At 41.2% G+C, this 21,781-nt stretch overlaps 1 protein-coding gene across 1 annotated transcript in view; it reads left to right on the top strand.

Annotated features, from left to right (window-relative positions):
- Positions 1–21,781, top strand: part of MAP3K5 (mitogen-activated protein kinase kinase kinase 5) — a 212,502-nt gene that overhangs the window by 135,598 nt on the left and 55,123 nt on the right. Inside the window, exons 12-14 of the mRNA XM_061130296.1 lie at positions 254–303; positions 2,659–2,754; positions 7,294–7,375. Of these exons, the coding sequence (XP_060986279.1) occupies positions 254–303; positions 2,659–2,754; positions 7,294–7,375 (228 nt within the window). The remainder of the gene's footprint in view (positions 1–253; positions 304–2,658; positions 2,755–7,293; positions 7,376–21,781) is intronic.

The raw sequence follows: 21,781 nt of genomic DNA, 5'->3' as shown, positions 1-21,781 counted from the left end.
AATTTAATGAGACTAATTCTCCTAGATTCTCTTGGAAGCTGTTTTATTGGAGTACAGAAATTATTAAGTACAGTAAACATCACCCTTGTGCCTTGAAAATGAACTACAGTTTCCATCTGGATAGTTTGTCCTTGCAGAATTATGGGCTAGGAAAAATTACTCTGAGTATATTATTAATAATTAAATTACTGTTATGTTATTTCCATTTGGATGACTCAGCCTTTGTTGTTGTTGTTCTGTCCTTGTGTTCTAGAAAGGTATACACGAGTGGAATTTTAGTGCTTCTTCTGTCAGGGGTGTGAGGTAAGTCTTCTTCATTTTGTTTACTTAGAAAACATTTTTCTAGAGCCTGAATGTCTTGAATAGGACTTATAGTCATGATTTAAAAACGCAAAGAACTTCAAGCACCCTCCTGTTGATGGTAATGCTCAGCCTTCTTCAGACTCACTATCTTCGTTACAAAAAGATTTGCAACAAAAGCTTCATGGACTCTGTAACTTGTCACCTACTTAAAATACGGTGACAGAGATAAGTGTGATTGTGGACCAGAGTCAAGGTAAGGATAGAAGCGAGCTGTTGGAGGTCCCCTCCAGCTGGGGGAGCTGATGGTTTATGTTAGAGGATGATTTTTCTGGGGTTTTTTGATATACCAGGAACTACTCTCTCTTTAGATGTATTGAAAACACATGTACCATCTACTGGATTGGGTCCTCTAGCTAATACTACTGTGGTGAGATTATAGGAATTCATTTTTAAATGACTTTTCCTGAGATCTTTGTTCATCACATGTTCTTGAGGTTACTGTGGCTTCCTTCAGTTTGGACATTGCCATCATAATGCCCGTGCCTGGCATTTAGAAATGAGACTTTTTCAGAGTCAAGAGCCCGTGGTTAAGTGTTTACAGAAGTTTATGAGAAACCAACTCTTGCCCATTTCAAACCAAATTAGTTGCATTTACTTCTGTTTGTCCCATATAAATAAAAATGAGAAAAGCCAGATTCCTGCAGACCAGTTATGCAATACTTTGTTGCTTTTGGCATAATGGTAATTGGTTTTGTTGGAGCATGAACTGGTGGAGTTGTCTGAGTCACTGCTAATTGGAGTTTGCCTGGCAAAACCACCTGTTACCTTGTGAATGATGTGAACAGAGACAGGCCAGACTGACTCATTATATATTTTTCCAGTCCATGCCTTCTCAGATAAAGCATTACTCTCCTAATATTTAATTTTTAAGACCAGTCATTAGCAAGACACTGTTTATTGCTGCCTTTTTTAAGCCATCCATCTAGGAAAGTATGGTAAATATAAATTTCTCTTTGTCATATTTATTTTCCAATGAGTTAATTTTCTCTAACGAGGTATGGCATCACTCCACAGCCTTTGTTGTGACTGACGGTATCAACTTGGAATGATTATTTGTGGCTCCTGCCGACTTGTGTGTTGAGAAACTTGAGTTCCAGTGCGTGGCTTCAAAGAGATCTAACTTTTCTTGGCCTCCTCCTCTATAAATAGAAGACAAACTATAGAAAAAAATCCAGCTGTCAGCAGCTTATCTTGCATCAGCTCATTTGGCATTTATTGAATGCCAGCTATTTGTCAAATGTTGAGTCCTGTTCTGCTAAGGATACAAAAATGACTAAGACCTGAACTCTTCCCTTGAAGCACTCACAACCCAGCAGGCCAATAGACATTTAATAACTAACTACAGTGTGAAATTAGCAGAAGTATGTTCAAAGACCAGAGAGACAAGAGGAAATCTTTCTGTTTCAGGTAGAAGCAGCGAAGTAAGATGGAGTAAGGTCTAAGCTGGGCCTTAAATGATGAATAGAATTGCTGCAAGAAGTGAAAAATGATGTGCATTCCAAATGGAAGGAACAGCAGATGCAAAGGCATAAAATAGGGATTGGAGAACAATAGCCCACAGACCAGATATGACCTGCTGCCTGTTTTTGTAAATAAAGTTTTATTGGAACTCAGCCATATCCATTCATTGTGTATTGCCTAAGGCTGCTCCGACAGCAAAACTGAGTAGTTTGGCCTGCAAACCTTGATATATTTACTCTCTGGCTCATTACAGAAAATATTTGCCAACCCTGGGCATAAAGGAGCATGGCCTGACTGTAAACTCAAAATTGTTTCAATTGCTGTAAACTAAACAACTTGCTGAGTCCAAACCAAGTGCTATTTCATATTTCTTCACTCCTCTATGCTGTCTACGGTAATGAGCTGCTTTTACTGCCTCCACACATTGCCTTCCTAGCTTTGGAAGAATTTTATTGTTCAACAGATCTTATAGAACCAGAATCATCAGGGTCTGTGAGCCAGTTGATATGTGTGTTTTTCTTCCCAGTGCACGATTTAGCGCTACAACAGGCAAGACCTGGTCCCCTCACTAAGTTGTAGGACACATAGGTTATGTGCCTGAAGCACCCTGAGCAGGCTTATCTGTAGATACAAGTAGGAAGACAATTCTCAGAATATTAAATAATTTTAGCACTGTGGTACAGGGAATGTCACTTTTGAAATGCTATTTATAACATTTTGGTATAAACAGCATTGATATCATACTTGGGACTGAATAGAAAAGCATTCCTTTTTCATCACAATTCATGGAAGGTATTGAGATTACTGTGAATAATTCTCTTTTGTTTGTTTCAGTATTTCTAAATTTGAAGAACGGTGCTGTTTTCTGTATGTGCTTCACAATTCTGATGATTTCCAAATCTATTTCTGTACAGAACTTCACTGTAAAAAGTACGTATTAGTCATTGTTGATGCGTGAAAAAGACTGTTCTTACCTGATCATTATTTTTAATTAGTGAATGAACATGTAGCTCCTGTAGAGAATTCATGGCCATGTGCTTATATAAATATTTCATTTGGGTTGGTATTTTATAATTATGTGGCTTGTTTAACTGAGAAATTTGGGACCTCTCTTTAATAAATCAACCTTTTTCTTAGTCACAACTTACTTTTCCACAGACAAAACTTGAACCAAATTTACCAGTTAATTGCCAAGTCTTAGGTCTCATTTTTAAAGAGCTCATGTATTCTATGATTACCAAAATTTTCATTTTTGAATGAAATTCTCACCATTATCTACAACAGTGACTCCTAACTCTGGTTCATGTTAGAGTCAACGGGTGGGCGCTAGAAAGTGCTTGAGCTGCACCCGGGACTAATTATATTGGATTTTTAGGTGGAGGACCAAATTGAGTTAAAAACCAGTGATCTGATTTATACCAATAAAAGATAATCCATAAATCCATGAACTGCTTTGTATGTTTGTGTTAACCTCCTTGGGTATATTTCTCTTGGGCTAATAATTGAGTTCTTCCCAGTCCCTAATTGTGGGGACCTGTAGAAGTGAGTGGGTCTTCCAAGGTGGGTCAGCAGTGCAGGATCCACCTGGCAGGCATGAGATGTGGGTTTGATCCCTGGGTCAGGAACATGCCCTGGAGAAGGAAATGGCAACCCACTCCAGTATCCTTGCCAGGGAAATCCCATGGACAGAGGAGCCTGACTGGCTACAGTCCATGGCGTCGCAAAGAGCTGAATGTGACTTAGCAACTAAACAAGTAGAAGTGAGTTACAGTGGGGACACCAAAGTGCAGGAAAAGCCAGCTTGGACTGAAAATTTTGTTGGGAGTTTTTCTTATTCAAATAATCACGATTTGACCCCATTATAAATGATTGATATACTAGCTACAGTATACACTCAATCTTTTTATCTTGGTACCAAAAATATGTATGCTTAGTTTATGATTCTTAGCTAAAGTTTTATCTTTACTATTGTAAAACGTGTAGTAAAAAAGACTTGGAAATAAGAAAAAATTCCTAGCACATGTATGGTTGACTTTTCTACTTACACTTGAATTCTCAATGCTATTCATTTATTTCAATGATAATTATAGCTAAGATTTATGGAGTACTATATAAATCTTATAGGCCTATATCTATTTTAATCTTCAAATAAACTTTATTAGGTAGGTAATATTAATAGTTTTGTTGAAAAGAGTTAAAGAAAAAAGTAGAGTCTTGGAGAGTTTATGCTTTTGAACTGTGTTGTTAGAGAAGACTCTTGAGAGTCTCTTAGACTGCAAGGAGACCAAACCAGTCAATCCTAAAGGAAACCAGTCCTGAATATTCATTGGAAGGACTGACGCTGAAGATGAAGCTCCAATAATTTGGCCACCTGACTCATTAGAAAAGACCCTGATACTGGGAAAGATTGAAGGCAGGAGGCAAAGGGGACGACAGAGAATGAGATGGTTGGATGGCATCACCGACCTGATGGACATGAGTTTGAGCAAGCTCCAGGAGTTGGTGATGGACAGGGAAGCCTGGCATGCTGCAGTCCATGGGGTTACAAAGAGTCAAATACGACTGAGCAACTGAACTGAACTGGAGAGTTTAACTAGCCTATAATCATGTATAGCCAAAAAGCATAAAATTTGGGATTTGAATGAGGCACGTGCAACTCCAGAATCCAAGCATCTAAAAATTACCTGTGCTCCCATCCCACCAGAAGTATTATTTTCTACTTAGAATGTTCATGTTAGAAAATTTTGTGTGAGTAGCTGATGGAAATCTTTACCCCAGATCTTTAGAATTTGTTTAGGTCTTTCATGTTCCTCTTCCTTTTGGTTAAATTTACTTGTGTCTTTAACTCATCAAGATCTGTCATCTTCATCAGAGCATACTGTCATTCTGATCAGGTTTGGGATCTTTTTTTTTCCATGTCATTAACCTCCAAGAAATGTATGTATTTCTTGGAGGAAGTCATAAAGAAAGGAAGAGTGAAGAACTTAGCGTCACAAGCAAACTCCAGAGAGAGGCTCCCAACTCCAAAATGGACATTGTCGGGGACTTCCCTGGTGGTCCAGTGGTTAAGACTCTGCACTTCCACTGTAGGGGGTGTGAGTTCGACCCCTGGTCAGGGAACTAAGATCCCACATGCTGCACAGCCAAAATGTAAAATTAATTAATTAAATAAGGTCCCTGGGTGCTGTTCTCTTGGGCACTGAGTCCTTTGTCCTTCAGCGCATGTATTAAAAAACAAAACAAAATGGGCATTACCTATTTTGCTCACTGTCATGTTTCCAAAGGCCAGAACAGTGTTTTATTCCACTCGATGAGTATTTGTTGGATGAATGGATTAAAGAAAAAAAAAAGCACTGTATAAGAAAAAAATTGTTTTCCTTCCTATATAGGGAAAACCCCAGTTCTTCCTTACTGTGTTTCTTTTCTGTGTGTCTCCTTTATTGGTCACAAAACACCTCATTTCTGATATTTCTTGTCCCCAGATGTGTGTAGATTTCCCCCCACAACAATTCTGTGTGACACCTGCCATTGAACTCCGTCTACCTGGAGGCAGAGTGATCCCACAGGCTAAGGGCTCAGTCCCGTAAGACTTCCAGTGCCAGTTGCAAGCCCAGGTTATCACCTGTGTTTTAGACAAACCAGTTATAGCTCAGAGGTCCTGGTGACACCCTTCTTGGGTTTGATTAATTTGCTAGAGAGGCTCACAGAACTCAGGAAAGCACTTAATGTTTACCAGATCATTAAAGGACCTAATACAGATGAACAGCCAGATGAAGTGAAGGTCTGGGAGGGTCCTGAGTGCAGGAGCTTCTGTCCCTGTGGAGTTGGGGTGGGTCTCCCTCCCTGTGTGAATGTTTGCACCGACCTGGAAGCTCTCTGAATCCCTTACTATTGGTATTTTGTGGACACTTCCTCATGTGTACGTGTGGTCAGTTGCTCAGTTGTGTCCAACTCTTTGCAACCCATGGACTGTAGCCTGCCAGGCTCCTCTGTCCATGGGATTTTCCAGACAAGAGTACTGGAGTGGGTTGCCATTTCCTCCCAGGGATCTTCCCCACCTAGGGTCAAACCCTTGTCTCCTGCATTGACAAGCAGATTCTTTACCACTGAACCGCCTGGGAAGCCCCATTCCTCAAGTAGGCATGAACAGGTAATAACTCCACTTCCAGCCTCTCTCCCATCTCTGAAGGATGGGAGGTAAGATTGAAAATTCCAGGCTTTTAATCATGTTTTGGTATTTATGATGATCAGTTCCCATCCAGGAGTCATCCAGAAGCCCGCCTAGAATCGCCTCATTAGAACACAAGACGCTCCTGGTTCTCTATCAGTTAGGAACTTACGAAGGTTTTAGGAGCCCTGTATCAGGGATGAGGTCTAAGACAAATATTAGAATACAAGGTGCTTCTCGTATTCTTATCACTCAGAAAATTACAAGGATTTTAGGATCTCTGTGCCCAGGACCTGGGGCAGAGGCCAGTATATTTGTTTTCTATGCTTTCATAGAGATAACAGAAAAGTTCTGAGTTGTGGTAAGAAGCTTTTCTTGCCACACAGTAGCCTGTTCTTTCCTTGGGCTGACAGCATGATCTCCCCGTGAGATCATCAGCCCCTGTTCAGAGTGCCTCCCTTACTGCATGTCTGGACGAGAAACCATTAGCATCCCCTCTGGAGGGGTAGACTCAGCTAGTGCGCAGAGGGAAAATCCATTTCTTGCCATAATTTTTTTTTTCTTAAGCTCTGCAATGATCTCCAGAAAACAAAACAAGAACAGTTACTGAAGAAAATGTTTATCACCAAAAGAGAGGTGGCTTCTTTCACAAACGTAAAAGTTAGCCATTCCTGGTTCACATCAGTATTTTGCAGACTATGTATAGGGGACCCCACAAGGATACTGAGGTGCTCAGGCAGAAGTTTCAGGAACTGAGATCAAATATAGTGGCCAACACTGTCAGAGAGTCAGCTCAGGAGTTAGAGACACTACTTCAGAAGGTGGACGTTTCTGTTATGTCCCATTTAAAATAATAATAGCAGCAAATAATAGTTAATATTTAATGAGGAGTGCACTGCCTTGAGCACTTTACAAGTCATCTTCATGCATTCCCCACTTACAGTTAAAGAAAGAGTCTCATTCTTGAGTTTGTCCCAAATCGTGTAAATACTCCCAATCTTGGTCTTATATACAAGTCCACATTCTTTACATTTCTCTGTCCTTGTCTAGCCTTACCATTCTGATTGTGTAACATATCATGTTACTATTATCTGAAGTGTTAGACATTGTCTGAAATTTCTGTCAAATTATACCAACCTGTGTTTTCTTTTTGGAAAACCTTATTTTTCGCACTGAAGCTCATCCTTTATTGCCTGACTCCTATAGGTCCCAGTTTTTGCTCTAAAGTCACTTTAAAATGTGCTTGCATATATTTAATATGTTAGTTATTATGAGTGACTACATATCTATTTTCTTTGTAGGTTTTTTGAAATGGTGAACACCATTACTGAAGAGAAGGGGAAAAACGCGGAAGAAGGAGATTGTGAAGGTGACTCCCTGGAGGTAATTTTTACAAAATTTCTCTTGTGGCTAATTTTTTTTAAGTGAACTATTTAAAGTTTTACTGAAGGAAAGGTGTCTACGTGTGTGTGAGAGAGAGAGAGAAAGAGAGAGAGAGAGCAGGCATGTTATGTGAGTAGTGGTGAGGAATAGAGAGTCTAGAGTCTATAAGCTGTTCCTTAATGTTAAAAACAGCTTTGAGAATCCCTTTGGTTCAGTTCAGTTCAGTTCAGTCACTCAGTCGTGTCCGACTCTTTGCAACCTCATGAACCACAGCACGCCAGGCCTCCCTGTCCATCACCAACTCCCGGAGTCCACCCAAACCCATGTCCATCGAGTCAGTGATGCCATCCAACCATGTCATCCTCTGTCCTCCCCTTCTCCTCCTGCCCCCAATCCCTCCCAGCATCAGGGTCTTTTCTAGTGAGTCAGCTCTTCGCATGAGGTGGCCAAAGTATTGGAGTTTCAGCTTCAACATCAGTCCTTCCAAAGAACACCCAGGACTGATCTCCTTTAGGATGGACTGGTTGGATCTCCCTGCAGTCCAAGGGACTCTCAAGAGTCTTCTCCAACACCGCAGTTCAAAAGCATCAGTTCTTCGGTGCTCAGCTTTCTTCACCGTCCAACTCTCACATCCATACATGACCACTGGAAAAACCATAGCCTTGACCAAACGGACCTTTGTTGGCAAAGTAATGTCTCTGCTTTTAAATATGCTATTCAGGTTGGTCATAACTTTCCTTCCAAGGAGTAAGTGTCTTTTAATTTCATGGCTGCAATCACCATCTGCAGTGATTTTCGAGCCCCCAAAAATAAAGTCTGGCACTGTTTCCACTGTCTCCCCATCTATTTCCCATGAAGTGATGGGACCAGATGCCATGATCTTAGTTTTCTGAATGTTGAGCTTTAAGCCAACTTTTTCACTCTCCTCCTTCACTTTCATCAAGAGGCTTTTTAGTTCCTCTTCACTCTCTGCCATAAGGGTGGTGTCATCTGCATATCTGAGGTTATTGATATTTCTCCCGGCAATCTTGATTCCAGTTTGTGCTTCTTCCAGCTCAGCATTTCCCATGATGTACTCTGTATATAAGTTAAATAAGCAGGGTGACAATATACAGCCTTAACGTACTCCTTTTCCTATTTGGAACCAGTCTGTTGTTCCATGTCCTGTTCTAACTGTTACTTCCTGACCTGCATACAGGTTTCTCAAGAGGTGGGTCAGGTGGTCTGGTATTCCCATCTCTTTCAGAATTTTCCACAGTTTATTGTGATCCACACACACACACACAAGGGCTGAAAAGCAAATATGAGAGAACTCTTAGGACTACCATGTTTTTGTCTTACTTACGGAGAGTAACTGTGCTTTTATCTCTGAGGGTGTTGATAACCCTCAATGCAAGAGTCCCAGAGCCCTTGCACGTTTTTCTTCTCCTCTGAGATATCCTGCAATTCAGACCAGCAAAATTCCGTGAAAATTCTGAATGATAGAGCCATTTGCAGCCCTCATTCGTATGCTTCTGTGGAGAACCTGAAACAATGGAAGATAAACAGAATAAAGAGAGCAGGTGATAGCACTCACCCCGATGCTATTCCTCTCCATCGCCTGTTTCTGGTGCCTCCTGGATATAGTACACTGCAGACCCCTGTTTTTCAACTGTGTCCATCTTCTCCATCCTGTCTGTCTACTGTATGTAGAAGAGTGTTCTACCGCAGTGAGGACCAGTCCTGGGGAGGTTCAAGAGTGCTGACTCTCACACTGGGGCATCTTCAGTGTCTGAAAGGTGACACTTCCCCAGGCATGGCATGGGCCTCTGTTTTCTCCAAGCCCTTCCCATTTTATGACTTGGGAGAGAATTCTAAATTCAAACAATATTGAAATTTACATTGCTAATGTTAATGTGAAATTGAACTACAGCACCAGTCTGACTGGTATGCTTATGTTTTAGATCACCTTAATAATGTCATCTTGTATGCTAGAAGTGCACGTTTTATGTATGCTTTTATGTAAGCATAGTGGTAGGGTAACAATCGAAGGAAATTTAAACATAATAACCAATTGCTAATTATGTCTATAATTAAATTCTGTAATTCTTTAGCAGTTATATGCATGTGTGTGTATGCTAAACTGTTTCAGTCATGTCTGACCCTTTGCGACCTCATATGGAATGTAGCCCACCTGGCTCCTCTGTCCATGGGATTCTCCAGATAAGAATACTGGAGTGGGTTGCCATATCCTCGTCCAGGGAATCTTCCCAACCCAGAGATCGAACCCGCATCCTTGTCTCCCATTGGCAGGCAGATTCTTTACCACTAGCACCACCTAGGAAACCCCGGCAGTAGTATAGCTTTATTATTCCTGAATAAGCCTAAGTCTTTTTCATTTAAGTTATAAAAAGGTGATAGAGCTACTTTGGAACTAAATAATCTTGCCAATGTACTAGCTTGCTGTCTATAGAAGTAATAGACAGTATTTTGTTATGCTTAATATTTTGCAATATTATATTTTCTTATTTAAGTGATTATGTTAGAAACTAGATATCTTGACTTCGACATCAGTGCTCTTTTGACTGTACTTCATTATCTCTATTTTTATTTGGGTTAAATTTAGCATTACTTGATACATAGCAACTGCCAGGGTAAAAGTTAACAATGAAAATGAAACAGTTCCATTAATAATAAATTATGCAGTGGATAGATTGGAAAACCCCAGAAGTTATTTTACAATATCATGAATTGCTGACTTAAAAAAAAAACCAGCGATATCTATTCTTTATTATCCTTCTTTGAAAAACAATCCATCTTATGATAAACATACATAGCATAGCCAGACTATGATAGCCAGGTTGGGCAAGCTTGGTCTTCATAAACTGATTGAATCATCAGTTCAGAGATTCTGCTCTAGAAACTCCTTTAACTATAGGCACAGCATAACACGGCTTGAATTCCCTTAGAATCTGTGGTGAATTACACTGGCTAATTTTTCTAAGACTAGGTCTCCTATACTTTTAGAGGGATAGGTAGATTGCTTTTCGGATAGCTCTCAAGAAGACTCAAGGTCAGGATCTCTCGATCTGTATGCAGTGGTAATCAATGGGGTGGGTCTGTGAGATACCCTTCCTGATCAGACAGTTCTCTTGCAAGTGCTGAGAACACTCACCAGCCAGATAAGGAGGGAAACATTCAGTTTTTCTTTCTAGGAATGTCCAGATGTTTTAGTAGGTCTGCTGACCTCACAAAAAACAACTCATACCATAGAGCTCTCTGATTTATCAAAGTGCTCATAACCCACTCTTCTCAAGAAAGTGTGTGCATGCTCAGTTGCTCAGTAATGTCCAACTCTTTGCAACCCCATAGACTGTAGCCCGCCAGGCTCCTCTGTCCATGGATTTTCCCAACAAGAATACTGGAGTGGGTTGCCATTTCCTCCTCCAGGGGATCTTCCCGATTCAGGGATCGAACCCAAGTTTCCTACATTGGCAGATGGATGGATTCTTTACCACTGAGCCACCTGGGAGGCCTTCTCAAGAAAGTGCAGGGACACTATTCTTTTAATGTTAGAAAAACACTCTTATACTTCTTATATGTCATTTGTGTTCTATCAGAATAATTTAAAATCTCTGACTTAGAATGGCTTCTGCAGTATTCCCAGTGGATTGTACAGTCTATACAGTGAATTCAAGCATACTTGTTTTAAGTATTTTGGCTTAGTTTGCTATTATTGCTACAACTAGTGACGTTGATGATGTTGTAGTCTTGGGTGTTCTGGTAGCATGATGTGAATGAATGGATACAGTGATGTTCTGGGCTGTGAAGATGATGTCCATCTTGGCTCTCCCAGTCCCTTCATAGCCAGAGCACCTATACAGTATGAGTTGTTAAATAACTTTAACTTACATTTTTGTACAACTTATGATAACTCCATTATACCCTTGATCACATTTCTTAGATATTTTCAGTATTCATGACTAACATTGTATGTGCATCTGCCAAGTCGCTTAACTTGTGTCCAACTCTTGGCAAGAATACTGGAGTGGGTTGCTATGCCCTCATCCAGGGGATCTTCCGGACCCAGGATTATGTCTCCTGCATTGGCAGGTGGGTTCTTTACCACTAGTGCCTTAACATCAGATTTTTAGTATTCCAAATATTTGATTAAAATTTGTTCCTTAATTTCATTACTGCAAACTGAACTCAAACTTTGGGCTGTGAATGACATGCTGAAAATAATTCCTCCTCTTCCTATTCTTTACAGTATAAGCGAGAAGGATTACTTTGGTGTTTAAAATTTTGTATGCAGAATAATTATTTTCTGATCTTCACCTCCATTTGAGATAGAATTCAAATTGGCCCAAAAGAAAATTAAAATGTTAGAAAGATCAGATGTGCCTTTTAAATGTTTTTTAACTTTTCATGGGATAGTGTCAGCATTTGGCAGACATTAGCTATTAATGTGGTTCCATAAACCACAAATTTGAACTAAACCTTAGCCTTCCTGGTGTTTGAAAAACGTACCTGAAGTCCAAGTTAAGATTTGCTTTTCTTTCTGATTTCGAATGCTGTTTCTTTGAGCGATACAATTGTGGGAGGGATTCAGCCTTGTTTGGGTCATGGTCAGACCCTTCTTCCAATTGATCATACCTGACTCCAGTGAGATCGCTGTGCTGGGGTCAGGGGCCTTGGGTTTTGGCTCTGGCTTTGCCAATAACCAGTTTTATAACTTTGGACATAATTCTTACTCCTGCTGGACTAGGATGATATCATTCCTTAAATGAGAGTTGAACAGGAAGATCTTACATGTCCTTTCCTAGCTCCTAGCTTCTTCAAAAAAAATTTGAAAATTAGTACAAACTGTACAAGGTTTCTTAAATATAGTTCAATACCACTTTCGGAGGACTTCTCTGTTTTTAAACAGAGAGAGAAACAACTTCTTTTGATTCAAGGCCATGTTTTTTATTCAGGGCTATCTTTTGAAATGGAAGAGTTATGAACCCATAGCTTAAAGAATTTATTATATTAATAAATTTACACTGAACTCATTGAACAATTGATTATAGTCAACTGTAAGGGTTTGAACACTTATCATCTGTGGTCCCTGTTTTTGTTCTCCCAGGCTTTCATGTCTATACTTAGAACAAGGGCATCTACACAGTTACCCAAGCCAGATACCTCAGAGAATTTCTGTTCCAGTCTATGGCCAGTGTTTCTCCCAGCCCCTTCCTTCCATTCAATCACTCCTCTATCTCAGGTCCTCATCCTCTCTCATATGGCCTGTTGTCTCTCCTGCCATCAATAACACTGGCCCTGCCGTCACTGGAGAGATCTCTCAGGCAGATTTAATCCTGTGACTTCCCTAATTAAAAAGCTTTTTTATTTCTTTAAGTTTTTTTTTTTTAATAAGAGTATAGTTGATTTACAATGTTATGTTAGTTTCTGCCACCCAGCAAAGTCAGTTATACATGGACATGTATCCACTCTTTTTTAGATTCTGTTCCCATATGGGTCGTTACAGAGGAATGAATAGAATTCTCTGTGCTATTCAGTAGGTTCTTGTTCGTTGTCTATTCTGCATATAGTGGTGTATATATGTCAGTTCCGCGCAAGTTTTTCTACATCTGTGACTCAACTTCTGTTTTGTAAACAGGCTCATTTGCACCACGTCTTTAGATTTCGCATAAGCCTATGATATTTGTCTTTCTCTCTCTGACTTAGTTCACTCAGTATGACCATCTCTAGGTCCATCCATGCCACTGCAAAGGGCATTTTACAAAACAAAAATAAAAATCTTTGATGCTCTTCTTTCTAGAAGAAGATTTCCGCACCATACAATGTTCTCATCTCTCTGGCTGTAACCTACCCTTCCTTTCCAGCCTGTGGTCCTGCAGGGCCAGACTCCTCTGCATTATTCCATCAGCCACGCTGGTCCAGCCTCTGGACTTGTCCTTTCCATTATTCCATCAGCCACGCTGGTCCAGCCTCTGGACTTGGCATGCGGATGCCCAGCCCCACACGCTTGTTCTGCTTTGTCCTACTTGGTGAGACTCTACTCTTAAGTTTTTGAGGTCCAACTCAAGGGTGCTTTTTGCTTTGAACCATTTGCACCACCACTTTTCACTTTTCTCTGCCCTTACAGCGTTTTTGCCCCGTCCTCTGCCCTGACTCTTCTCCTTTCCCTGTAATTCAGTAGCCTGCCCTGGACTCTTTACATCCCGAGGCGGGACTGTGGCTCTCTTTCCCTTTTCACCCCATCGTCTTGCAGGGATCAGGCCTCCAAGCAGTTCATTCAGAAGGCTTAGAAGGGTTTGAAGCTGAGGAGTGACAAAACCAGAGTTGTTTAAACAATATCTCAAACTGGGAGGAAAGGGATATAGATTGGAGGAGGGCAGAGTAAATGCTGGGAAATGAGCTTGATGACTTTAATCAGTGTGAAGTCAATGAAAGAATGAATATCATAATCAAGCTGAATACCACAATCAAGCCACTCTCCGCCCATTTGCTTCATCTCTCCCTCTCTTTAAGTTTTTTGGAAGAAACCGTAAATTACTGAGTTCCTTTGGTGTTCAGTACAGAGTATGCTGCCTTCCTCCTCATGCCTCTTCCAAACACACATATATTTCCCCTCCCTTTTCCCGTCCTGCCCCTTTTTCTTTTATGCATTTATACCTCACTGTTTTCTCAAAATGGGCGAACAATTGACACAAGCCTGAAGTAATCATAGCAGCTGGCCCTGTGAACCTGTTTCTATGTAGTTTCCAGGCTGCATAGAGAGGAAGTTGCCCCCTGTGTGATGGATTAGGAACAAGTAAGATAAATGAAATGTTTTCCTTTCACTCAAACATCTGCTGGATGATGCCGCCTTACCATTTCTTTTTTTGATGATTTGCCTCACAAACATTAACAGTGAATTATGGTTTAGAATTCATTTAAATCAATTCAGAGTCATCCAGTAGCACACTGGTTTGTTTTTCTTTAGCCTCATGTTTCTATTTTTGTACAGATCTGGCTCAGCGGTAAAGAACCTGCCTGCCAATGCAGGAAAGGCGGGTTCAACCCCTGGGTTGGGAAGATGCCCTGGAAAAGGAAATGGCTACCCACTCCAGTATTCTTGCCTGGGAAATCCCATGGACAGAGGAGGCTGGCAGGCTACAGTCCATGGGGTTACAAAAGAGTTGGACAAGACTTAGTGACTAAACCACAACCACCAGATCTGAAGCTGATCACCCACAGAATAGCTGTCACTATGGTGTTGTATGATAAGAATATGTTTGTTACTCATTCATTTGTTCCGTTGCAAGAAAAAGAAACTTTTTTCCTCTATCAACTCATGTTCAGTAATTGGAGGCCTGCAAATTAACTGACAAAAGAAAGATTAACAGGAGAAAAGACAAGAGGTTTAGAGACCCTGAAAAGAAGTGATTCCTGCATAGCCAGATTTAAAAGTTTATTTATCTTAATAGGAAAAGTCTTTGGGACTTCCCTGGCAGTCCAGTGGTTGAGACTTCACCTTCTAATGCAAAGGATGTGGGTTCAATTCCTGGTCAGGGAACTAAGATCCCACATGCCTCATGTCTAAAAATCCAAAACACAAAACAGAAGTAACATTGTAACATGTTCAATAAAAACTTTAAAAAATGGTCCACATCAAGGAAAAAAAAAAAAGCACAGTAAAAAAATTTTTCAAAGAGAAGTTTTTAGAAAGACTTCAAGGGGAAGCAACATGGTGGGAAACTAACGAGAAACAAATGGAAAGTATGGAAAGTTTTGAAAAAGGTTTTGTTTAGTAACTTCTCATCCAGGTGTAAAAGGTCCCAAACCTCCTGGAGAGGAGATGGTGGCATCTATATTTTCAAGAGGCTTTGCTTCAGTCAGCAAAATATGTTTAGATTAGGTTTTATCTGCAGCTCTTTCTTGAGTTGTTTTCATCTTAAAATAATCTTTATACCACATTAGGGGGTCCCAGTGGATCCCATCAATTCATTCACCAAATATGGATTGGATACCTGCTGTGAGGAAGACACTCTTCTAGGTGCTGGGGATCTAGCAGACAGCAAAATAGAGGAAATCCCTGCCTTCACTGAGCTTACACTCTAGTGGGAGACTGACAGGAAGTAAGTAAAATGCATGCTATGTTTGAGTAATGATCAACATAAAGGAGAAAAATTAAGCGGGGAAGGATTTAGGAAGTTATAGTGAAACAGGTGTGTGATTTTTACACAAGGAAGCCTTGAGGAGGGAAGATGGGAGTAGAGATCTGAGAAAAGAGAGAGCTATAGAATTAGATATTTGCACCTACTGCATTTTGACTCTTCTCTTAATGCTATTATTAGTTATTAATGCTTTTAGCATTTACATCTTACTAAGGCTTTATAACCGGAAAAGCAGCAAAGCTACGACTTGAGTCCTTGAGGTGACTACTCAGCTGAGGTCATTGATACCAGGACAGCGCATGGCTTTTTATTTATTTAAGTGGGTTTTGTCATACATTGATATGAATCAGCCATGGAGTTACACGTATTCCCCATCCCGATCCCCGCTCCCACCTCCCTCTCCACCCGATTCCTCTGGGTCTTCCCAGTGCACCAGGTCCGAGCACTTGTCTCAGGCATCCCACCTGGGCAGGTGATCTGTTTCACCATAGATAGTATACATGCTATTCTTTCGAAACATCCCACCCTCACCTTCTCCCACAGTGCATGGCTTTTTAGAAGGTGGCTGTTTTACTGTGAGCCCCTTGACAGTGCAAGGACCAAGTGAGTCACCACTTTGGTGTTTGGCCTTGTCAAGATTGTCTTCCTACGCGCGCCAGTTGAGACAGTTCTGGGCGGGCAACAAGAGAGGCTGACTCTCGAAACATTCCCTTCGTTGCTTCAAAATGCAGTTGTCTCCCTTAGCAACACCTGGTTTGTTAACCCATTGCCATAGAAATAGAATGCAAACTATATAAGCAGTGTAATTTTATTCTTATTTTTAAAAACACTCGATTCCCTCAGCCCCTGCCTTTTTTTCTCCATTTTCGTTATTTAACAGACCCTTGGCTTTGGTCAAGACGTCTTTCTACTTCTTCTGGTCATCACAGAGATAATTCTGTGTCCTTAAAGGTCTGGGAAGTTTTCTCAAGCCTGCCTTTTTAAATTATATCTCTCTATTGTAAGAGAAAGAAGAAGGGATTAGAAAGAGAAAGAAGAAGAAAGGGACTTCTGTGGTGATCCAGTTGGTAGGACTCCACGCTGACAGTGCAGGAAGCCCTAGTTCAATCCCTGTTTGGAGAACTAGAGCTGGCATGCTGCAAATAAGAGTTCCCATGCACAACTCAGAAGCCCGCACGCTGCTGCAAAGATCCCATGAGCCACAACTACGAACCTAGCACAACCAAAATTAATTAATTAATTAAAGAAGAAAAAAGCAACCAAGCAGCAATCATGCATTGGAATGGTTTTCAGTTTTTTTGAAAGCCTTTTGAGTGTCACTATGACCACTTCGTCTAGCAGGAGGCAACTTCTGTAGTTAATATTCTTTAAAAAAAAAAGAACAGTCTTTTGATGCTTTGCATTCCTGAGGGACACCAAACTTTGAGCAGTTTCACCAAGGCTTGTATATTCTTCACTATGCTAAGTAAGTATTCCTGTGGCAAAACTCCTTTCAATGAAAAATAAACGGATACTGATGGCAAATGTTTTGTTTTGGTACCTGGCTGTTATCAAGGGAATTCTCTGATGGTTCAGTGGTTAGGGCTCCACAGTGGAAAAACAAACTAAGAAAAGATTCCCATTGAATTTTCTACAGCCCGATTGATTAAGCAAATATTCACTGAACCTCTACTACAATCCAGATATGGCTAAGACTAGGGACAGACCAATTCACGATGAAGTTCTGGTTCTCAGAGATCTCATAGTAGAGACTGGAATGCAGATGGGCTAAGAGAAGAGTGAAAAATGCCTGCGCGAATGAGGGCAAAAGGCCTTGGAAGCCTATCAGACCAGAATCTAACCCAGCTTTGAGGATTAGGTGGCCAGTTCAAGAAAGCATCCTTATTTTGAAGGATGAGGCAGAACTCCTTAGGTAGAAAACACCTATGTGTCAAGGCACAAAGATCTGGGGAACTTCACTGGGAGTTTTTGGAGGACGTTGATGAGATAGCAGCTGGACACAGTGGCAGCAAAGAGATTCTGAAGGGTATTGACTCCAGGCTAAGGAGTTTGAATTTGATCCTGAAAGTGTTGAGGAACACATAAAGCAGAAGCAGTGGTATGAATGTGGAAAGTTCACTTTGGAACCTTAGACTTTGGGAAGTTCACTGCTAGCTTTTTGGAGGGTGAGTTGGAACACAGAAACAGGGTAGGAGGTAGCAGGAAGGCCCGTTGAAGATTTGTAGAATAATAGAAGCAAGGGGGCTTCCTAGGTGGTGCTAGTGGTAAAGAACCTGCCTGCCAATGCAGGAGATGTAAGACATGCAGGTTCAATCCCTGGGTCATGAAGATCCCCTGGAGGAGGGCATGGCAACCCACTCCAGTATTCTTGCCTGGAGAATTCCATGGGCAGAGGATCCAGGTGGGCTACAGTCTGTAGTGTCGCAAAGAGATGGACACAACTGAAACGATTGAGCACGCACACACACAGAAGCAAGGAGGGCCTGATCGGAGGCAAGAGCGGTGAGGATCAGCCTGGTGGCATTTGGCAGTCATTGTGACCTGGGGAGAAAGGGAAGCATGGAGTCTAAGATGGCCAACAGATGTCTGCCCTATATCTGCTTGAATATATATGGGTATTCAGTGGATACCAAGAATATGCTGGAACATCTTTATAATACTGGCATTTGGAAACAGAACGGAGATGTATCTTATAAGTTCTTATACTGTAAAAAAGATTTTCCTGCAGCATTGGTAGTATGAAGAATAGAAAATCTAGAATCTGATGTTATTGTTATCCAGTCCCTCAGCTGTGTCTGATTCTTTGTGACCTAGAGACTGCAGCACACCAGGCTTCCATGTCCTTCACCATCTCCCCGAGTTTACTCAAAGTCATGCCCATTGAGTTGATGATGCCATCTAACCATCTCATCCTCCATCACCCCCTTCTCCTCTTGCCTTCAATCTTTCTCAGCATCAGGGTCTTTCCAATGAGTTGGCTCTCTGCATCAGGTGACCAAAGTATTGGAGCTTCAGCATCAGTCTTTCCGATGAATATTCAGGATTGATTTCCTTTAGGATTGACTGGTTTAATCTCCTTGCTGTCTAAGGGACTCTCAAGAGTCTTTTCCAGCACCACAATGCAAAAGCATCAGTTCTTCGTTGTTCAGCCTTTATGGTCCACTCTCACTTCCATACATGACTACTGAAAAAGCCATAGCTTTGACTATATGGATCTTTGCTGGGAAAGCAATGTCTCTGCTTTTTAATACATTGTCTAGGTTTGTCATAGCTTTTCTTCCAAGGGGCAAGCGTCTTTTAATTTTGTGGCTGCTGTCACTGTCCGCAGTGATTTTGGACCCCAAGAAAATTATATCTGCCACTGTTTCCATTTTCCCCCATCTATTTGCCATGAAGTGGTAGGACTGGATGCCATGATCTTAGTTTTTTGAATGTTGATAACTGTAGAAAAGATTGTCCTCGGCACTGGTAGGATCTGGTGAGCTAGGTTTCAACCACCATTTTGACATATTTTGAGTGGAAGATATTTTTGATCATTTGTAAACTGGAGCTAATCATAGACCTTTCCTGCTATGACACAAGCTTATTATGACCATCAAATGTGGTAGGTTATTGAAGGCTGATATTTTTTCTTTTAATTATAATAATTAAAACTATATAGTGCATTATAAAAGGGGCTTCCCTCATAGCTCAGTCAGTTCAAAATCTGCCTTCAATGCAGGAGACCCAAGTTCAATTCCTGGGTCAGGAAGATCCCCTGGAGAAGGAAATGGCAATTCACTCCAGTATTCTGGCCTGGAGAATCCATGATCAGAGAAGCCTGGCATGGACTATAGCCTTACAGTCCATGGGGTTGCAAGAGCCTGACACGACTTGGCAACTACACCCACCAGTGCATTACAATAATGTGATGCAGTGGTAGTACTGGGTTCACTGTGTAGGTTTCCCTCCCTTTGATAGACCACGCTGGCAAAGATGAGTTACAGGACTTTGATGGTGGTCCCTGTCCTGCCTCCTGCCAACCTGGGTCCGGGCTGGTAGATTTCCAGCATGCGTGGTATAGCTTTGTGAAAGTCTGGACCAGGAGTTGGGTATAGAGACTTGAGCTCCTTCGAGTGGAAATTTTGGACTGTGTGTACTGCCTCTTTGCTGAAGTATCTTCCAGTCTGGGGAATTTGCTAAACAATCCCTGTTTCCCGTTCTCCCATTCTGTAAACGTAACTGTTTTTCTCCTCTGGTCTAAGGACAATCTTCAGCCATATGTCAGATTGCTAGAATAGGAGTATTCTCTAATGTACATTGAGTAAAGTATTGCCACTGGGAAAGTAGACATCGCTTTTCCAGAGCTTGGCCTCTTTCCTCTGGCAGAGAAGGGTCCGTGATAGGGAGATCCGTGTTTACCGAGTCCTGCCATGGTAGTGGGAATAACGTTCTCAAAAGAATACAACCTGATTGTCTCTCTCAAGGCTTGGAAACCTCTTGGAAGCAAATAAAGCTGGTAACAATCTGCCCCCCATCTTCCTCATCCTTTGTGATAGTAGTCTCTCAAGTTGAGAATGTGTACCCCAGAGAATTTGCAGAGTAACCAGATTACCTGCCTTTGTTGGTTATTAGTTCTTTTTTTAAAAAAAAATTCTCTGCTTCCTTTTATCATCCTCTCTTTGCCTTTGATATTTTGTAGTTTCCCTATATCATATCTGAGTGGGAATTTTATTTTTATCTTTTCCTATTTAAGGTTCAATTTCTGGAGGTTAGGTTTGAGTCTGTCTCAAGTCTGTCTGGCCCTTTTTAGAGTGTCTTTATCCTTTTCTCAAGGGCTTCCCTGATAGCTCAGTTGGTAAAGAATCCGCCTGCAGTGCAGGAGACCCTGATTCGATTCCTGGGTCAGGAAGATTCCCTGGAGTCAGGATAGGCTACCCACTCCAGTATTCTAGGGCTTCCCTTGTGGCTCAGCTGATAAAGAATCTGCCTGCAATGCGGGAGACCTGGGTTTGATCCCTGGGTTGGGAAGATTCCCTGGAGAAGGGAAAGGCTACCCACTCCAGTGTTCTGGCCTGGAGAATTCCATGGACTATACAGTCCATGGGATCCCAAAGAGTTGGACATGACTGAGTCACTTTCACTTTCACTTTTCATCCTTTCCTCATATTTTGGATTTCATATTATGTCTTTATGTTAAATGTACTTATTTTAGAGTGATATTTGTCAATCAACCGATTCTCACTGATGATGAATTATTTTGTTATATATTTTAAAATTTTGGATTATGAGCTTAATTTCACTGGTGGATCCTTTATAGCCTGTGTTAAGGAGGTCTTCCTTTTAAATGTTTTGCTTCGTTTCTGTTGTCACACCAGGAATTTTCCAGGCTCGATACAGATTATGGGTTTTAATGACAAGTGTCCATTTGAGCTCCAGACAGCATGAGTGTCAGCCAGTGGTCGAAAGTATTCAGAAGAGACTTTGTCCACTCAGAGCTTAATCTAAGACAGAGTTTTCTTGTTTCTCAGTGCAGTGGGCTGACTTTTTTCTAATCCACCCTTTCACCAAATTATAGTCCTTCAAGGACCCTGGTTTTGTGTGTTCCGTCTCTTCACCTTCCATAGGCACAAGGCTTCATTTCCTATCCCCAGTGAGCACCAAGGCCAAAGTCTCAGATAAGGAATTGATGAACTGTAGCCCAGACACCAAAACCAGCCCACCACTTCTATTGGTAAATAAAGTCTTATTGGAACACAACCATGCCCATTTGCTTCTGTGTTGACTGAGCTACTGACAATGGCAGGGTTGAGTTGCTGCCATAGAGATCGTGTGGCTCACAAAGCTGAAAATAATCAATATCTGTCCCTTGGCAGAAGCTGTTTGCCAGCCTCTGCCCTAGATTTATAAATTAAAAGACTTCATCCCCAGAACTTGGGCTTGCGCGGTCATCAGTTCTTGTGATTATCCCTTTAGTGTCCCTTTTCCTTTCCTTTTTTTTTTTTTTCATTTATTTTTATTAGTTGGAGGCTAATTACTTTACAATATTGTAGTGGTTTTTGTCATACATTGACATGAATCAGCCATGGATTTACAAGTATTCCCCATCCCGATCCCCCCTCCCACCTCCCTCTCCACCTGATTCCTCCCTTTTCCTTTTAATTTCTAGTTCCTAGAAGCCTTCTTTACTTTTTTATAAGCCCAGGTAGGCATTTAATGGAGTAGGAAATGGTAACCCACTTCAGTATTCTTGCCTGGAAAAATCCCATTGACAGAGGAGCCTGGT

The sequence above is a fragment of the Dama dama genome, chromosome 26, assembly GCF_033118175.1.
Source record: "Dama dama isolate Ldn47 chromosome 26, ASM3311817v1, whole genome shotgun sequence".
Classification (NCBI taxonomy): domain Eukaryota; kingdom Metazoa; phylum Chordata; class Mammalia; order Artiodactyla; family Cervidae; genus Dama; species Dama dama.
This window is presented reverse-complemented; position numbering and strand designations above follow the sequence as displayed.